A 16,784-nucleotide genomic window follows, 5' to 3' on the forward strand; every position below is an offset into this window, starting at 1 on the left:
GGTTTCGACAGATTTGGAAGGCGAGGGAGTGTTTGGACCTTTTCCCAAGTAGTAAACAAGTCAAGGCTGAAGGTGACGTCATTGATGCCATCACTGTTAAACTTCCCAGGTTAGGTGTTACACTACTGCCTATGCAGTTTAGGCAGATAAGAAACCCAATGGAGATTATTAAAATGGCAATTACCAGCGGAACAGGGGCTTATCTCAAGGCAGAAGAGCTCATAGAGGTTGCAGGACTTCTAGGATTAAATTCCCCTGATGATACTGCAATGGTAGAAGAAGCCATTGCAAGAGAAGAAGGGACAACTGGAGATCTGCAGTTAGCTGTGGATCTTTGTCTTCATCTGGAGAGGAAAGGTCATGGGTCAGTTTGGGACTTATGTGCTGCTCTTGGAAGAGGACCCGACCTTGAAAAATTGGATTTGCAGTCTCGAAAAGAACTTCTTGGTTTTGCTCTTAGCCACTGTGATGATGAATCAGTTTGTGAGTTGCTGCATGTCTGGAAAGAGTTTGACTTGGCAGATCAATGTGAGAACTTAGGGAACACCCTTGGAAAGAAAGCACCAACTTTATCTGATCAAGAGGCATTAATTGCTTCTTTTCCCATGAAAAACAGAGAAGAAATTATGGATTTGATTGAAATCAGAGAAGGAGGACCTGTTGATACGCTTGAAGTGGAATGAGATGAGGAATTAGTTTTCAAAATTTTGAAGGATTCTCTTTCCAATGTCACACATTTTTTTTCTGAAGATAAGGGTTTTGATTGGGATGCTCTTTCAAAGCAGAGTAAAAGATTCACGTCTTTTGCTACCTTGCACCTACCATGGCTTCTTGAACTAAGTAGGACAACTTCAGTTGACCTAAACAGTCTACCAGATATTGGTTCCCCTTGCTTTACAAGAGAGTCTTCCAGAATATATGCATGTGCTGCAGCTGTTAGGCTGTACTGGCTTGCCAGTAATAACATTCTTCCAAAGGATGACCTTATAGCAAATTTCACAAAGACAGCATTGGAAAAGCCTGTCTCACAAGAGAATGATATGTTTGGATGTTCATACTTGTTGAACCTTTCAGATCCTCATCTTGGAGTAGAAGTTATTGATAGGGCTATAAGAACACGGGAAAAATATCAAGAGGTTGAAAGCGCCATAAAGATGGGACTGATTTACAGTTCTTTACAGGCTTGTATTTCTGAACATCTAACTCCTAAACAGAGGAGGAAATTGCTGCTTAATAAATTTTGGGAACGTCAGCCAACTGATCCAGGTAAATTTTTTGTTCTTACTGCACATATTGACATTATCATTCTTAGAAATACAATAGTGTCTAGAAATCCACTGGCTGTCTATCATGAAAAGTATTAGCATGAAATTGTCATGATATTCGCAGGGAAGAAAAGGAGGATAAACTGTAAATCATTGGGAATTGTCTGTAGGGATCTCCATAGGATTTTGACTGAGGAGGACTACCTATATGTCCCCCTAATGCTTCAGTTGGTTTATTTTTTGGTGTAAATACTCTCTTAATAGAGGGAATGGTAGGTTCATTTGCGATGAGAATAAAAGCATAGTATGTGTGCTATGCAGCTCCATTGGAACAATTAAAAGGAAAATACTGTATAGTAGTCCATGTCTGTAAAGAGGAAACTTATCTGTACTTTAACAATACAGTTGTCTGCAATGTCCAATATGAGAAGAGGAAGGGCTCAAGTCTCATAGGGTGGCTAACTAATAAACATAATCATGTTCAACAATTCCACATGTAAGATAATGCCAATACCATTCATAGATCCATAAAAGATGAATATTGATCCTTAGACTGATTATAAAATGAGTTGAGTGTCCGTTGGAAGAGAAATACCTTGAATCTGTCCCTGAATCCTGGCCATTTCAAATAGATAACCCAGAGCATCTGCTGCTAGAACATATGGGCTGAGTTGTGTAAAATCCCTTCTAAGGAAATTTTCCAAATGGTCACCAATTTCTGAGTTAAACAGTGGGACTTTCAGCTAGACATTTTGTCAAACATGTCACATGCACATTGTTGTAGATGAGTTCTGAATAGTTTTGAATTCAGATTTGGCCATTAAAATCAACTGTATATGCTCAAAACCAATGTTTTAAAGACCGGGACTGGTGACCGGACCGGTCCACCTAATGAACCGGGTTTCGAACTGGACCTGGTCAAACCGGGACTGGTCCGGTCTAAATGAACTGGTTTTAGAAAAATACATTAAATAATTAATTTTTAATGAAAAAACTATTTTTAATATTTAAAACCATGATTCCAAGCCAATAGAGACAAAATATGCAAGGTTTGCTCATTTATATACCATGTAAAGTTGAATATATCATAATGGCACCGATTGCAATACATATCATCGACAAAATACATAAGAAATGAGACTCTAAATCGCCTATAAAGTCCAAAAAAATGCTGCAAGCTATGAGGCCATTGGCCTACTACAAGTCTACAGTGTACACATGATCAATAATCAAATTCATCACCACTACTAGACACAGAATCATCATTAGGAGATACATAGACATCATCTGGTTCAGAGTCTGAGGATGCGTCAGCATGATTTGCAACCTCAGTAGCAATGCCGCCAAGAAGTGGACCTAATGGAAGCACGAGTTTGTCGAGCTGCACGACTAGTGCCTTCCATTGGTTGTTTTCCTTTCCTTGATGCTGCTACTAATCATGGTTTTGATGGCGCCACCAAATCTGCGTCATCCCTCGCTAATGCCATGTCGAAATCAAAATCAACATCAAACACAGGATATTCAGTCTCCTCCACCCATTCTGATGTTGGATCAATGTTGTCCAACAAAATGGGATCTAGATCAGGTGTTTTGTTCATCATTTGGTTCCTCCTTAGTCGAAGGTTGTATTGCACGAAGACAAGATCATTTAACCGTTTTTGTTCCAAACAGTTTCTCTTCTTCGTGTGTATGCGCTAAAAAACAGACCAATTGCACTCACAACCTGAAGCACTGCAAGTTTGGCTGAGGACTCTAATTGCAAACTTTTGCAATTGAGGACACTGACTGCCAAATGATTCCCACCAATGTGCTGCAAAGAAAAAGACATTAATTAGTAACTTAGTTCATTTCATTATTTATTTACAAATTACAAGTATTTATAGATAATTTGAATTGTAAAGTTATAAACAATTTAATTTGAAAAGAAAAACAAATTGGAAATTGGAATTGTTTACCTAGTTGATCCACATCTCTTGCCATCTTTGCCAAGTTTTTTCCAAAGGTATTAGTTGCCATACTGAAAACAATAAGTTGTCTATGTATTTCCAACTAGCCTGCAAGGCTAGGGACCATGCGCTCCAAGCAATCAATCAATCTAGCTCTGACCTCCCCATTTTGCAGATCTCCTAGCCGAGCTTTATAATGATACATTGGGTTCAACAAATACCCAACTATACATGTATAGGATGATGGAGTTGATTGTTCCATCTGTTATCAATGATCTCCCATATACGGACATATTTAGCTAACCTGTCCTTGTAAGCTGCCTGTATCTACTCCTTTGCTTGATCCATAGCCTCATAAATGTAGCCCATGGCCAATTTTTGTCCATCCACCATCCTTAGCACCTTAACAAGGGGCTTAGTAATTTTCACAAGCTCTACAGACCTTTTCCAAAAATAATTCTCAAACACTTTCTTTTTGGTGTCTTTGCCATCTTGTCTACGAGCTCACCGAGATTCAGTCCAATCATCAGAAGGAAACATTTTCTACAGGTTTTTATGTTGACCTTTGAGACATTGCAACGTGAGGAAGTGAGTTGCAAATCTTGTAATTGCAGGGCTAACGAGCTCTTTGCCCCTAGTGTTTTTCCTCATTAGGTTGAATACCCATGAGTGGTTGTAAATGTATTTTGTAATGCACTTGGCATGCTCTACAATTTTTTTTACCCACTCCACTTTACCTATGTCCTCAAGCATGAGGTCTATGCAATGTGCAACGCATGGAGTCCAAAATATGGTCCTATATTTGGACTCAAACATCTTTCCAGCAAGAACATAGTTTGAGGCATTATCAGTGATGAGCTGCACAACATTTTGCTCCCCAACTTCCTGAATAATGTCATCCAAACGCTCAAATAGAAGGGTTGCATCCTTCACCTTATCAGATGCATCAACTGATAAAAAACATGGTTCCTTGAGGGCAAGAGATAAGGAAATTAATGATAGTGCGGTCCTTTCCATCAGTCCATCCATCTGACATGTTGGAACAACCTGTTTTGAGCCATGAATCTTTATACTAAGCCAAATACTCATCAATGGAAGAAATCTCTTTTTGCAAAAGAGCTCCCTCAAGTCATGCATACTAGGGCCTTTGAAGCTCTTTCCTGCAGCTATAATAGAGTCCCAAATAGCTTGGTAATAAGGTGAGCGAGGAACATTAAATGGGATATCTGAATCATACCACCATCTAGCAATGTATTAATGAGAAGTTTCTTTGCATTGTTTTTTTTGATCTAAAGTGGTTTGACGATTTGGCTGGGAGGAAGTGGGATTAGAAGAGGCAATGTTGGCAGAGGATGAGAAATAACTTTGGATGTTTGTTCTCTTTCTTCCTTTTGATTGTTGGCCAAAAGAAGGATGAACATAGTGAAAGGGGTCATTGGTGGAAGGGATAGAAGAGGAGTTTTGAATCTCATAATCATCATACCACTCTCTTTCATGGCTTCTAATAATTCCGTCTTCCTTGTAATGTCATCTTGGATGGCCTTCTCCCTAGCCTTATCCTCATGAAACTTTTCAAGCTTGGAAAGGTATTTTGCCCTAATAGGACCTAACACTTCATTTGGTCATTACAAGGCTTTACTTGCATCTTACCCCAGCCAAGTGTTGTTTCAATCTAAGAATACCCCCACCTCCAATAAGTTTATGGCATAATTTGCATATCATTTTTCCATCAATCACATCACAATGAGCCCATGTACTGTCCTTGCCTTTTGGAGCCATGTTTGCTTGAATTAATTAAAATTCGCAAAGAATATGCCATTAGAAAAAGAAATTGCAGCTAAGAAACATGGAAAACCAAAGCTAAATTTAGGAAAACAAATGCACATGTAGCCTACATAATTTGATAGCATAGAATTAGAGATTTGATAGCATAGACGATAGAAGTTAGAAGTTTATAACACACAAAAATTTAATACATGGACAATAGTCAAATGACAAATTTTCAAATGAAAATCCTTACCTGGAAAGCCTCCTCTTGAAGATTCCAACTCCACTGATAACTCCAAACTATCTCCAAAATAGCTCCAACTCCAACTCCAACTCCAAGCCTCCAAGCCTCCAAGATGACTACTCCAACAAAAAATCAACACTCTGCAAGCTCCCAATCAAACTCACAGGTATTTCAAATGAGATGTGTGAGACAAATGAGAGAGAGAAGGGCATTTTAAAGGATTGGAGAGGGTGTTTTTGGAGGGAAAGAACCCTTTCAAATCATAGCCACTAAAACTGCTTTTGATTCACATTGGTTGTTAACACACACATTTGTGACAAATCTCGTTGAGTATGATTCACTCTAATACCTTGTGATTTTGCAAAAGTAACCATGATTAAACACTCTAGTGAAGTTGTCATTTGAGATATATATTTTATGTTTCCCTTAGAAGGTACTAGTGGAGAACCCCCTATGGAGGACCACTCTTGTAAACATCATAATAAGCTATTCATGAGAATACTAGCATTATTAACTTAAAGAATCTTTCAGTCATTATCTGGGATATTTTTAATAAGTCTTTAGGGTAGAAGAACTAGTGAGTAATGATTAGTCACTAAAAACTTTTCACACCATCCCATACTCTTAAGGAGTAGATTTGCCTCCCCACTTATTAAGTAACATTTGAAGTTAATTACAATCAGAATTTATAAAAGATTTAGGGGAGGATAGGCGGTCTTGTGATGAGCCGACCTACCACGATCATGAGACCTAACATGCATGACATTACTGCGCTGGTCACCAAACCAGAGTAATGGCTTTTAGCTGAAAAATTGGAAGGCAGGAGGTCTCATCATGATCCAACCTGTACATCCGTGTTACTTCTTGTGAGTGGCACTGTGATCAACTGGTTACCAAGCCAAGACAGTGGCTTTCATCCAAAAGTCAAGTAAGCTAACTCTGAATCTATATCTAGTAAGTGGGACATAGGCATTTCGTTGGGTTAAAAGACATCCCTGGCGAGGTTATAGACACCTGCGGGCGGCATGGTCTCTGTGGTATTAAACTTAATGACATACTAATATTTACTCAGTTATCATTATCTTTCCCTAAAACTCATCATTTTCTTTCTTGGACACTGGTTTTAAGATGGTTTGAGCATGATGCTTTGAGTTCTATCTTTAAAAAATTAGGAATATTTAATGATGTTGTACCTTTAGTGAAGGTAATTATTTGTACTGGATTAAGAAGAAACTTACTTTTTCATCTGGATGACAACAAAATTTAGAGTGTTTGCTGATTGGTCCAGGAAGGTGTCATCTTATTCTATTTTTATTTCCCTTTTCTGGTATCATAACTCCAATTCTTTATGGTATTTAGAGTGATGAATTACTCAGCGATGATTACTCACCAGGTGTTGATGGAAAAAAATGTCTATTGATTGTGGTTGCCTCTAAATAAGCACTATGTGACCTAGGTACATGATTGTTGTATTAGGTGCAGGAATCTTATGGTAATGTTCTTGAAATTGCACCTTTTCAACAAGGATTTGATTTTTTATTATCATGAATGTTAATAAAACTCTGGACATAAGAGCTCTGAAATATATGACAAGTAGTGAATTCATTTGAAACAGGACAACGGGTATGTGAGTTCTATTATAAAGATGCGATACTCTTTTTTCATAATGTCTGGTACAAAGCATTGCTTTCTTGTACCTGATCTTGTTAAAATTTTATCATTCTTGCACTCGATACTTTCATAAGTGTTGTAACATGGTTTTAGTTGGCACTGTAATAGTGATGTTGCAGAGTTGATGAATGCTTTAAATGATAACGCACCATGATATCTTCATATTTCCTTGCTGATATTTCTTGTTGACAGTTTTGTTGGAGAGCATAGTTTGATCATTAAAACATTTCCCCTGCCTTCTTCCATGATTTTATGGTCCTATGGTTTGGCTTGCATGAGGACATGCAAGAAGGTCAACGTGAGGGAGTGTTGAGCCTCCATTTTTTTTTCCAATTTTTCATGATTCTACTAAGTAATTTTATGCCTGTACTAAGTGTCTATAATCATTATTATTCTTTTTACGCATTATTAAGTTATTATTTAGAGAACAATGTAAACTTTGAAACGGGAACTATAAACTCAAAATGAGAACTCTGGCCAAAAAACCCCGAAAAAACATCAAAAACAGTGCTAAAAACGAAAAGTGTGTATACTGGAACGATGATTTTATTTTTTAGGGGTCAATTTTGAACATGTTTTAAAAATGGAAGTGACTACGAAATTTACTACGAAATTTTTGTGCAAAATATAGCTTCAAAATGAAAAGTGATGTTACTGGAACGATGATTTTTTTTTAGGGTCAATTTTCAAACTTTTAAAAAAATTCTAGTAAAACCAAATTTTTATGTGCCAGACAAAGTTGTTTATGAGGAAAAAAACACATTAATGTTTTTGGTAGAATATCATTTTTCTTTTCTAAGTATAAATTCAACATGTTCTCAACCATAACATCAACATCAACGATGCTATGTTTTTTTTTGTTTCAATCCCACCATCTACTTCACGAGTAACATATTTCAATCTCTTGATGTCAAACACCATCCATTGAATTAATGGTCGGATCAATAATCCAAATCTATTGCACGTGACAAGCTCCTACAATCTCTTATATAGAATCTACTTTGTATATCAATGTTGTGTCATGAGCTTTCAATTTGGCTATTCATTTCATGTTTACTGGTCTCTAAGTGAATTTACCAATTATTAACAATTACCAATTATTAACAAGTGATATAGAGGTAATTACATACTATAATTGGCTCAATTAAACTAGTCAACAGTTAATACTAATATGTACAATAGTTTAAAATCAATTTAACAATTAAAAATTCTTACAATGATAAAACTAGTTTTTTATGTCTACAAAAATTCAATTCAACAAATATACTATTTGTAGAAAATAAATCTATTACTAGGGCTACAATGTTGCTATATAAATTTACTACAACTACTTTTTATGAAATAATTGCAAGGGCTATTGAAAGAAACAAGGTATAACCACTAGGAAGAAAATAAGGTATACTTATGAGCCTAACTTTTAAAAGATAACATATGTATACTTATGAGCCTAACTTTTAAAAGATATTCACATATTTAACTCTTACATATCTAACATTTAACCATGTATACTTATGAGCCTAACTTTTAAAAGATATTCACATCTCTTACATATCTAACATTTAACCATCTAACACTTATACATTGACCCCATACTAAGTTCTCAAACTAAATTGTAGAGAGGCTCATACTTTAGGGACATAACAACATTTTACAACATACTTTAGAGATGTACAACATTTTGCCGAATTCCTCGGGGCCTCTGACCTCTAGGAGTATAACAACATTTTTCCTAATTCCGTAAACCAAATCCAACTATTAGATATAATAATTATTCATATAATCACCATAACAATTATGAGTCTTATAAAACTAATACTCCTCTTCATGTTTACTAAATTATACTATTTTTTAAAATATAATTAGAATTCAATCTAAAAAAACATGAAAAAAAATGAACATGGAAAAAAAAGTATTAATAAAATTTGCCATATCCATAGGACTTCACTTTTCTTTAAAATGAAAAAACCTTTGATATAACCATAAAATATGGTATAAATAAAAACTCAATTCTTATTTAAAATGGATCAGGCCTTATGTTGAAACATAAAGAGAGGGTATAAATAAAACTGGCATCTCCATCTGTAACCACAATCTAATTTAAAGCCTTGAATGGAACCATATGGAAAGGGTAATGATAAAACTTTTCACCATGGTCAATCCCTTATGGAACCATGAATAAAGAGGAAAATCAAACTTGCTATTGCTCTTATGTTTTTTTTTCAATCCCACCATCTACTTCATGAGTAACATATTTCAATCTCTTCATGTCAAACACCATCCATTGAATTAATGGTCGGATCAATAATCCAAATCTATTGCACGTGAAAAGCTCCTACAATCTCTTATGTAGAATCTACTTTGTATATCAATATTGTGTCATGAGCTTTCAATTTGGCTATTCATTTCACGTTTACTGGTCTCTAAGTGAATTTACCAATTATTAACAATTACCAATTATTAGACAACATCTATTAATGTAAATGACATATAAAGATATAAGCATTTTCCACATGACACCATAAGTATACCACTTCCGCTGCTCAATGCCTTAGCAACAAAGTTCTTCGTGGATAACTATACACTTTTTTTTTATTGATGCATTATATTTGTTCTACTATTTCGTGTACAGGTAAATGTGAAGTGGTGACTACCTAACTTATAATAGTGATTCTCAGACTCAGAATCACCCCAATCACTATTATCACTAAAATTATGGTATGAGTTTTTCACTTTAATGTATATGGAGTGAAGGTAACAGTATGGAACTGTGTATACATATATCGAACTGTGGAGAGCATACTTCTGGGATCATTTTTCTTTCTTTGTTTCTATTGTTTGTCACATGGTAAGAAAGTGGTTTCAGATCTCTTTTGTTTGTGGTAAAGTTGTTATGCGCATAAGTTGGTTTTGTGCAGACCATGTACACATCTCTGATCTAGGACTGTGCCATTGTTGAAGGGTCAATGCAACTAACTCTGCAGTAAAATGTGTATTAGGCTCTGCATTGATGTATAAACTCTATCTCAATGTTGAATAATATTGTGCATACAAGATTGTTGGATTTGGATTTGCGTTGATTAATTCTATTTCAATGTTGTGCACACATTATTGTTGGGTTTGACTCTGTGTAGATTAACTCTATCTTAATGTTGAATAATATTGTGCACACAAGATTTTTCACTGGTTTATATGTAGTGTGCCTTTGCAGAGATCTTCCCTCAAGGATTGGGACGAAATTCATTTAAATATTCTCTTATGTGGTGGGTTTAATCTGCTATATGATAGGGGTATTCTCTTACACATTTCTGTAGCACACTAAATGAGTCGATTCTGATCAATTTCATATGTGTGTTGGTCCTTTAACGATCCAGTCAAAGCATAGATGAGAAAACGATTTGAGCATTGAAGTATTTTTTGTCTAGATATGTCCCAATCCATTAAAGAATAGTGTGCACTATATTATTAATCCCAAAATCAATCTTATATGCTACGTCTTTAGATCACATAAGCTCCGGAAGTGCATTGGCCCTTGTGCATTATGACTATATATATGTCTCAACTTTGAAGATTGTCATGAAGAGTCATTTTGTAGGTGTTTCAACTTGTCTTTAATTGGGTATAAATCAATGCTGGAAAATCCTCTTACGTGGTTAATTAGATGGGTTGTTTCTGTGATCACTTGTTATGTATTTCTATAGTGACTGCTATGGTGAGAGATCTGATTGATTTCACAGATATTAGAGGTATTTTTTTTTTAGCTTAAATTGTATGCATGCGTGTAAATATGCAAGGGATGGTATCTATGATGATCTACTAATGAAAGAGGGGTTGTTATTATCATAATACTATTTGGATAAAATTTGTGACAACTTAATTTGCTTCTACAGTGAAGTGATTAAGGAAGAGTGTGGACTAGTTCTGGTTACCTCATTATTCTTCCTGTCGCTGCAGTTCTATTCATGTTCGTGTGACAAAGTTATTTGAATGACAAGGGTTGTATGTAGGGCATACGGTGCACAGTACAAATGAAAACAGAAGTTAAGCATTGCTTCAAAGTTCTTCCGCTGCTCAATGCCTTAGCAACAAAGTTCTTCGTGGATAACTATACACTTTTTTTTTTATTGATGCATTATATTTGTTCTACCGTTTCGTGTATAGGTAAATGTGAAGTGGTGACTACCTGAATTATAATTGTGATTCTCAGATACGACGGGTGGTGGGGCGATTCTTAGAATCGCCCAGCCACCGCCACCGCCCCGGTGGCTGGGCGATTCTGAGAATCGCCCCACCACCTGGCGATTCTCAGAATCGCCCCAATCACTATTATCACTGAAATTATGGTATGAGTTTTTCACTTTAATGTATATGGAGTGAAGGTAACAGTATGGAACTGTGAGTTCTTCCGCTGCTCAATGCCTTAGCAACAAAGTTCTTCGTGGATAACTATACACTTTTTTTATTTTATTGATGCATTATATTTGTTCTACCATTTCGTGTACAGGTAAATGTGAAGTGGTGACTACCTGACTTATAATAGTGATTCTCAGATACGGCGGGTGGTGGGGCGATTCTGAGAATCGCCCCACCACCCGGCGATTCTCAGAATCGCCCCAATCACTATTATCACTGAAATTATGGTATGAGTTTTTCACTTTAATGTATATGGAGTGAAGGTAATAGTATGGAACTGTGTATACATATATCGAAACTTTCGTTTCATCAAAGTTCTTTGTGGATAACTATACACTTTTTTTTTATTGATGCATTATATTTGTTCTACCATTTCGTGTACAGGTAAATGTGAAGTGGTGACTACTTGACTTATAATAGTGATTCTCAGATACGGCGGGTGGTGGGGCGATGTGATTCTGAGAATCGCCCCACCACCCGGCGATTCTCAGAATCGCCCCAATCACTATTATCACTGAAATTATGGTATGAGTTTTTCACTTTAATGTATATGGAATGAAGGTAATAGTATGGAACTGTGTATACATATATCGAACTGTGGAAGCATAGATATCCTATCCAAGTAATGATATCGAACCCTCTGCCCTCTCTGAACTTCTAATCTCTGTTATAGCACCGACGACTTGTTCTCTTAAATCCAAACTTTTGTTTCATCATCCAGAGCTTTAATTTGTGACATCCGAACTCCATTTCAGATGTATTTGAACCTGCATCTCACTACTCTTTATCGGCAAAGTGTGATAAATTTATTGCGTCCTCATCATGAGCTTGTGATATGATCTTGGTATTGTGCGATAAATTTATTGCGTACTCATCATGAGCTTGTGATATGATCTTGGTATTGTGCTTATCCTCTGCGATGAATTCTCTTTGATTGTTAAGTGATCTTGATTTAACATGGTAAATAGAGAGCCATGTTTTTCATGAATGTTTCGGAGGCCATCCAATGCACCAAATACATAATTCATACCTTTGAACTGGTTGACAGCACTAACTCCAGGCCGCCTTTAATAATCATCCGTTATTGACCACCTTTATATTATTGTGAGTAACATGAAGAGCAGGAAAACTTGACAAGCATACCTGACATTAAAGTTAATTTAAAATACTTTATCAATATTTATTTGAATAGGTACCCATCTATTGAACGATACCATACCACTTCAGCTGCTCAATGCCTTAGCAACAAAGTTCTTCGTGGATAACTATACACTTTTTTTTTATTGATGCATTATATTTGTTCTACCATTTTGTGTACAGGTAAATGTGAAGTGGTGACTACTTGACTTATAATAGTGATTCTCAGATACGACGGGTGGTGGGGCGATTCTCAGAATCGCCCAGCCACCGAACAAATTTCGTGTACAGGTAAATGTGAAGTGGTGACTACTTGACTTATAATAGTGATTCTAAGATAGGGCGGGTGGTGGGGGCGATTCTCAGAATCGCCGAGCCACCGGGGCCATGGCTGGGCGATTCTGAGAATCGCCCCAATCACTATTATCACTGAAATTATGGTATGAGTTTTTCACTTTAATGTATATGGAGTGAAGGTAATAGTATGGAACTGTGTATACATATATCGAACTGTGGAAGCATAGATATCCTATCCAAGTAATGATATCGAACCCTCTGCCCTCTCTGAACTTCTAATCTCTGTTATAGCACCGACGACTTGTTCTCTTAAATCCAAACTTTTGTTTCATCATCGAGAGCTTAATTTGTGACTTCCGAACTCCATTTCAGATGTATTTGAACCTGCATCTCACTACTCTTTATCGGCAATGTGTGATAAATTTATTGCGTCCTCATCATGAGCTTGTGATATGATCTTGGTATTGTGCGATAAATTTATTGCGTCCTCATCATGAGCTTGTGATATGATCTTTGTATTGTGCTTATCCTCTGCGATGAATTCTCTTTGATTGTTAAGTGATCTTGAGTTAACATGGTAAATAGAGAGCCATGTTTTTCATGAATGTTTCGGAGGCCATCCAATGCACCAAATACATAATTTATACCTTTGCACTGGTTGAGAGCACTAACTCCAGGCCGACTTTAATAATCATCGGTTATTGACCACCTTTATATTATTGTGAGTAACATGAAGAAAGCAATATCGATATTATGTATACACAGTTCAGTGTTAGTATCCAAGTAATGAAAGCAATACGGAAAGCCTATTCTGTCTAGAATGAGAAATTAAAGGGATGAAAATTCAATACCGTGTGTATTGGTTTGGGCTGGGGAAGGCCATGTGATTTAAAGAAATTGGCCAGCGATACGGAGAAAATTCATCGACAGAGAAAGTCTATTCCGTGTAGTTTGGGAAATTAAAGGGAAGAAAATTCAATATCATTAATTGAAATTTGGGTGGGAGAACACCTCTACAAACAATCTAAGCTCCTTTATCTACTGTAATAGCATCATTATAATAGCACCGAGAAACTGTGAGAGCATCACTGTAATAGCACCGAATTGAAGTCATAGTACTACAAGTTTATGTATGTAACGAGCCTCTCCTTCTCAAGTACCACCAAATTGAAGTCATCATATTGTGATATCCGAACTTATCACCCGAATTATGTCTCTGAAGTTATGTTTGAACTTCTATGTAATCACCGAAAGTAGGCACTCTGAAATCCAAACTTGAGATTGTGTTATGCGAAAATCACAGGCTTGTATATATAGTGGTATGACCATACTAAATGAGCCACCAACATGAACCATGAAAAGATGTGTCTTTATTGTAAGCTGACTTGAATCATTTTATGACTGTTTCTTTGAGGCAAACTTGAAGGAGTCGTTGAGGAGGCTGACTTGATGATGAAGGAGTCTTTTAATCAATAAACAAATTGACTTTGACAAATATTTTAAAGGCTACAATGGAAGCTTGATTTATACATTTGACCCAAGCATGAAACCCATGCTTTAATAAGCCAATTCAAAAATAATAAAAATTATTTTTGCTTTTTTTTGGAAAATATATTACATTTTAACTTCAAGTACAATTATGAAGACCGAATCTAGTTACATTTTCCAACAACAACAAGCATTCGATAGGGCTAACTTACTCTTCTATCCTATACGCATACGAAATTAAATAATAAGGTAGAATCTATCCTATACACATACGAAATTAAATAATAAGGTAGAATCTATCCTATATGCATACGAAATTAAATAATAAGGTAGAATCTATCCTATATGCATACGAAATTAAATAATAAGGTATCTACGTAAGAGTTTTTAATCTAAAAACAATTCATTTGTAATAGGTGTTATTTCTATTTCAAAATGTTCAACTAATGAACTATGAATTGTGACTAAATGAGTGACTCATAAATCCTCTTAAGAAGTATTTCTAAGCAAGTTGGTTCACCTGCAGCCACAATGGTCGAGATAGAGCCCACAAATCCATAAAACCTCCAAAAGCTTTGCACCTTGTTTGTTTGATAAAGCAAATCTACCTTCTTTTTCATCATCCAATATGGATACAAATGCTCTTTCCCTAGATAAAAAAAGCATTCGCCTTGGGCTATTCGCTGATGAATCCACCATATTCAAACTTCCTCCTGTTAGATAAAATAATAATGAGACTTTTTACATGTAAATACACTACAAAATGAATAAAAATGATTTTTAATGAATCTATTAAAATAAGGCAATAATCTCATATTCTCCAATATTTGTCTACATGTTTCTCTAGAACCACAAAAACAAGAATTTGGATCTTATATGCAATGGTAAAAACACTATGATCAATATCATGTAAACTTCATCAAGAGAGCAAAATTAGTGGAGTTGATATTTTTTTAATTCAATAGATCACATCAACTACAAGTCAAGGCAAAGCAGACATCTATAAAGATAAAAACAATTACGGTTTTTATATCTAACATTTGAAACAAAAGAGCACCTTATATTTAAATGCCCAACCTATTACATTAAAGGAAATAATATTATGTTTTTAAAGGATCAAGGCCATGGCCTGAAACTGTTTGCCAGTTAAAAGGGTCAATACGAAGTTGTGATGTTCATAGCACCAAGACTTGACCAGAGGTAGGATGTTTACAGAACCTGAAAATATTTGGGCTCTTGAATTTCAATGGCATTAATTTAATTTGTTCGTTTTTTGGTGATTTCCACTTAGAACAATGCGACAGAACCTGAAGAATTATTTAATCATTATTTTTTGAAAAAAAAAGTGATTATTATTATTTTTTTACATGAAATTCATAAAAAAAACTATTATTTAACCATTTTTAGTTAAAATTTTCGTATAAAAATTGTGATTTTGACATGTCAATTCTAGCAAAAAATTATCAAAACGTGTAGTTTTTTAGTTATATTTATGTTAAAAATGGTTATTTTTATGTCCATTGTTAAAAAATATTGTTTTTTAGAAACAATTATTTCATGGAGATTGAAAAATTAATTAAGGATGTATAAATATGTAGAATATCGAAAATTCAAAATATCGACCTTCTAATTTAAAAATGCAAAACAATAAAAACCTCACTACAAAAAAATTAAAATAAGAATAAAAAACAAGAAAATATGAAGAAAACGACCACTTCAAAAAATTTTAAATTTACAAAATAATTATTTACATTTCATACATTAGAAAATTTAAAGTCAAAAAATAGGTCTTTTAAAAAAAGGGTCTGATGCAGAATACCCACTTTTTTAAATCAGCATGAAAATCACTACCATTCTAAAACGTAATGTACATAAAAAAGTTAAAGTGACAAAAACTATGCTCTAAAAAAAACATGTGTGTTCTGCATCACCCCTTTTCAAAATCAGGTCACTTTTTTGCTATCTCTACGAAACGGGTAACAGTATCAGTTCCCGTTTCAAAGTTTACATTGTTAGAGTCATTTAGAGCTGACAGTTGTTGATCTATGAACTCTTCTTGTTTTGTTAATTTGAAGAGTATTTAATGTGAAAGTGTCATTAATGATAGGCTCTTGTGTGGCAGGTGCTAACATTCTTATACTAGTTGTGCCTGCACCAACATTCATGCACCAACTCTGCCTGCACCAACATGCCTGCACTAATTTGGTGCTTTCATACATTGATACATTTCTAGGCAAATACGAAAGAGGTTTTGTTCAAAATGGTGTTTGAACACTTCCATGTAAGCTAATATACACCCATGTCGTACAGATTTATGTTTAGAAAATAATTAATGCCTCAGCCCCAAATTCGCAACGGTTTCCGGAATGCCAACTTCAGCCTCGATTTTCTTGCAGGTGAAGGCGAATAGAGAAATTGTAGAACATGGGTTTTGGTCTCAGTATAGAAAATGGACTAAGCCTCAAACGGATTTCTAAAATTTGTAATGGTATAAAAGTTACATAACGGTCTTTGAGGCAGTTTTATAAAAATAAAGTGTATTTCCAGAATTTTAGGATC

The 16,784-nt window shown here is 35.2% G+C and overlaps 2 protein-coding genes across 3 annotated transcripts in view; both read left to right on the forward strand.

Moving 5' to 3' along the window:
- The window catches only part of LOC149163738 (MAG2-interacting protein 2-like), an 87,174-nt gene extending 86,272 nt beyond the window's left edge, over positions 1-902 (forward strand). Inside the window, exon 8 of one of the 2 annotated variants that reach the window (XM_089431842.1) lies at positions 12-194. In XM_089431842.1, the coding sequence (XP_089287968.1) occupies positions 12-52 (41 nt within the window). In that variant the 3' untranslated portion in view covers positions 53-194. Of the gene's footprint in view, positions 1-11 lie in introns of both variants that reach the window. The other variant, XM_089431844.1, reaches the window with a different exon arrangement.
- Positions 686-16,511, forward strand: LOC149163739 (MAG2-interacting protein 2-like). Its single transcript, XM_089431845.1, has 2 exons — positions 686-1,266; positions 16,348-16,511. The coding sequence occupies exons 1-2, from the start codon at positions 1,041-1,043 to the stop codon at positions 16,494-16,496; spliced, it is 375 nt and encodes a 124-aa protein (XP_089287971.1). The 5' UTR covers positions 686-1,040; the 3' UTR covers positions 16,497-16,511.
- Positions 16,512-16,784: the final 273 nt, after the last annotated feature.

The sequence above is a fragment of the Pinus tabuliformis genome, chromosome 5_1 (assembly GCF_031772625.1).
Source record: "Pinus tabuliformis cultivar Carrire ecotype Pingquan chromosome 5_1, CPIR1, whole genome shotgun sequence".
Classification (NCBI taxonomy): Eukaryota; Viridiplantae; Streptophyta; class Pinopsida; order Pinales; family Pinaceae; genus Pinus; species Pinus tabuliformis.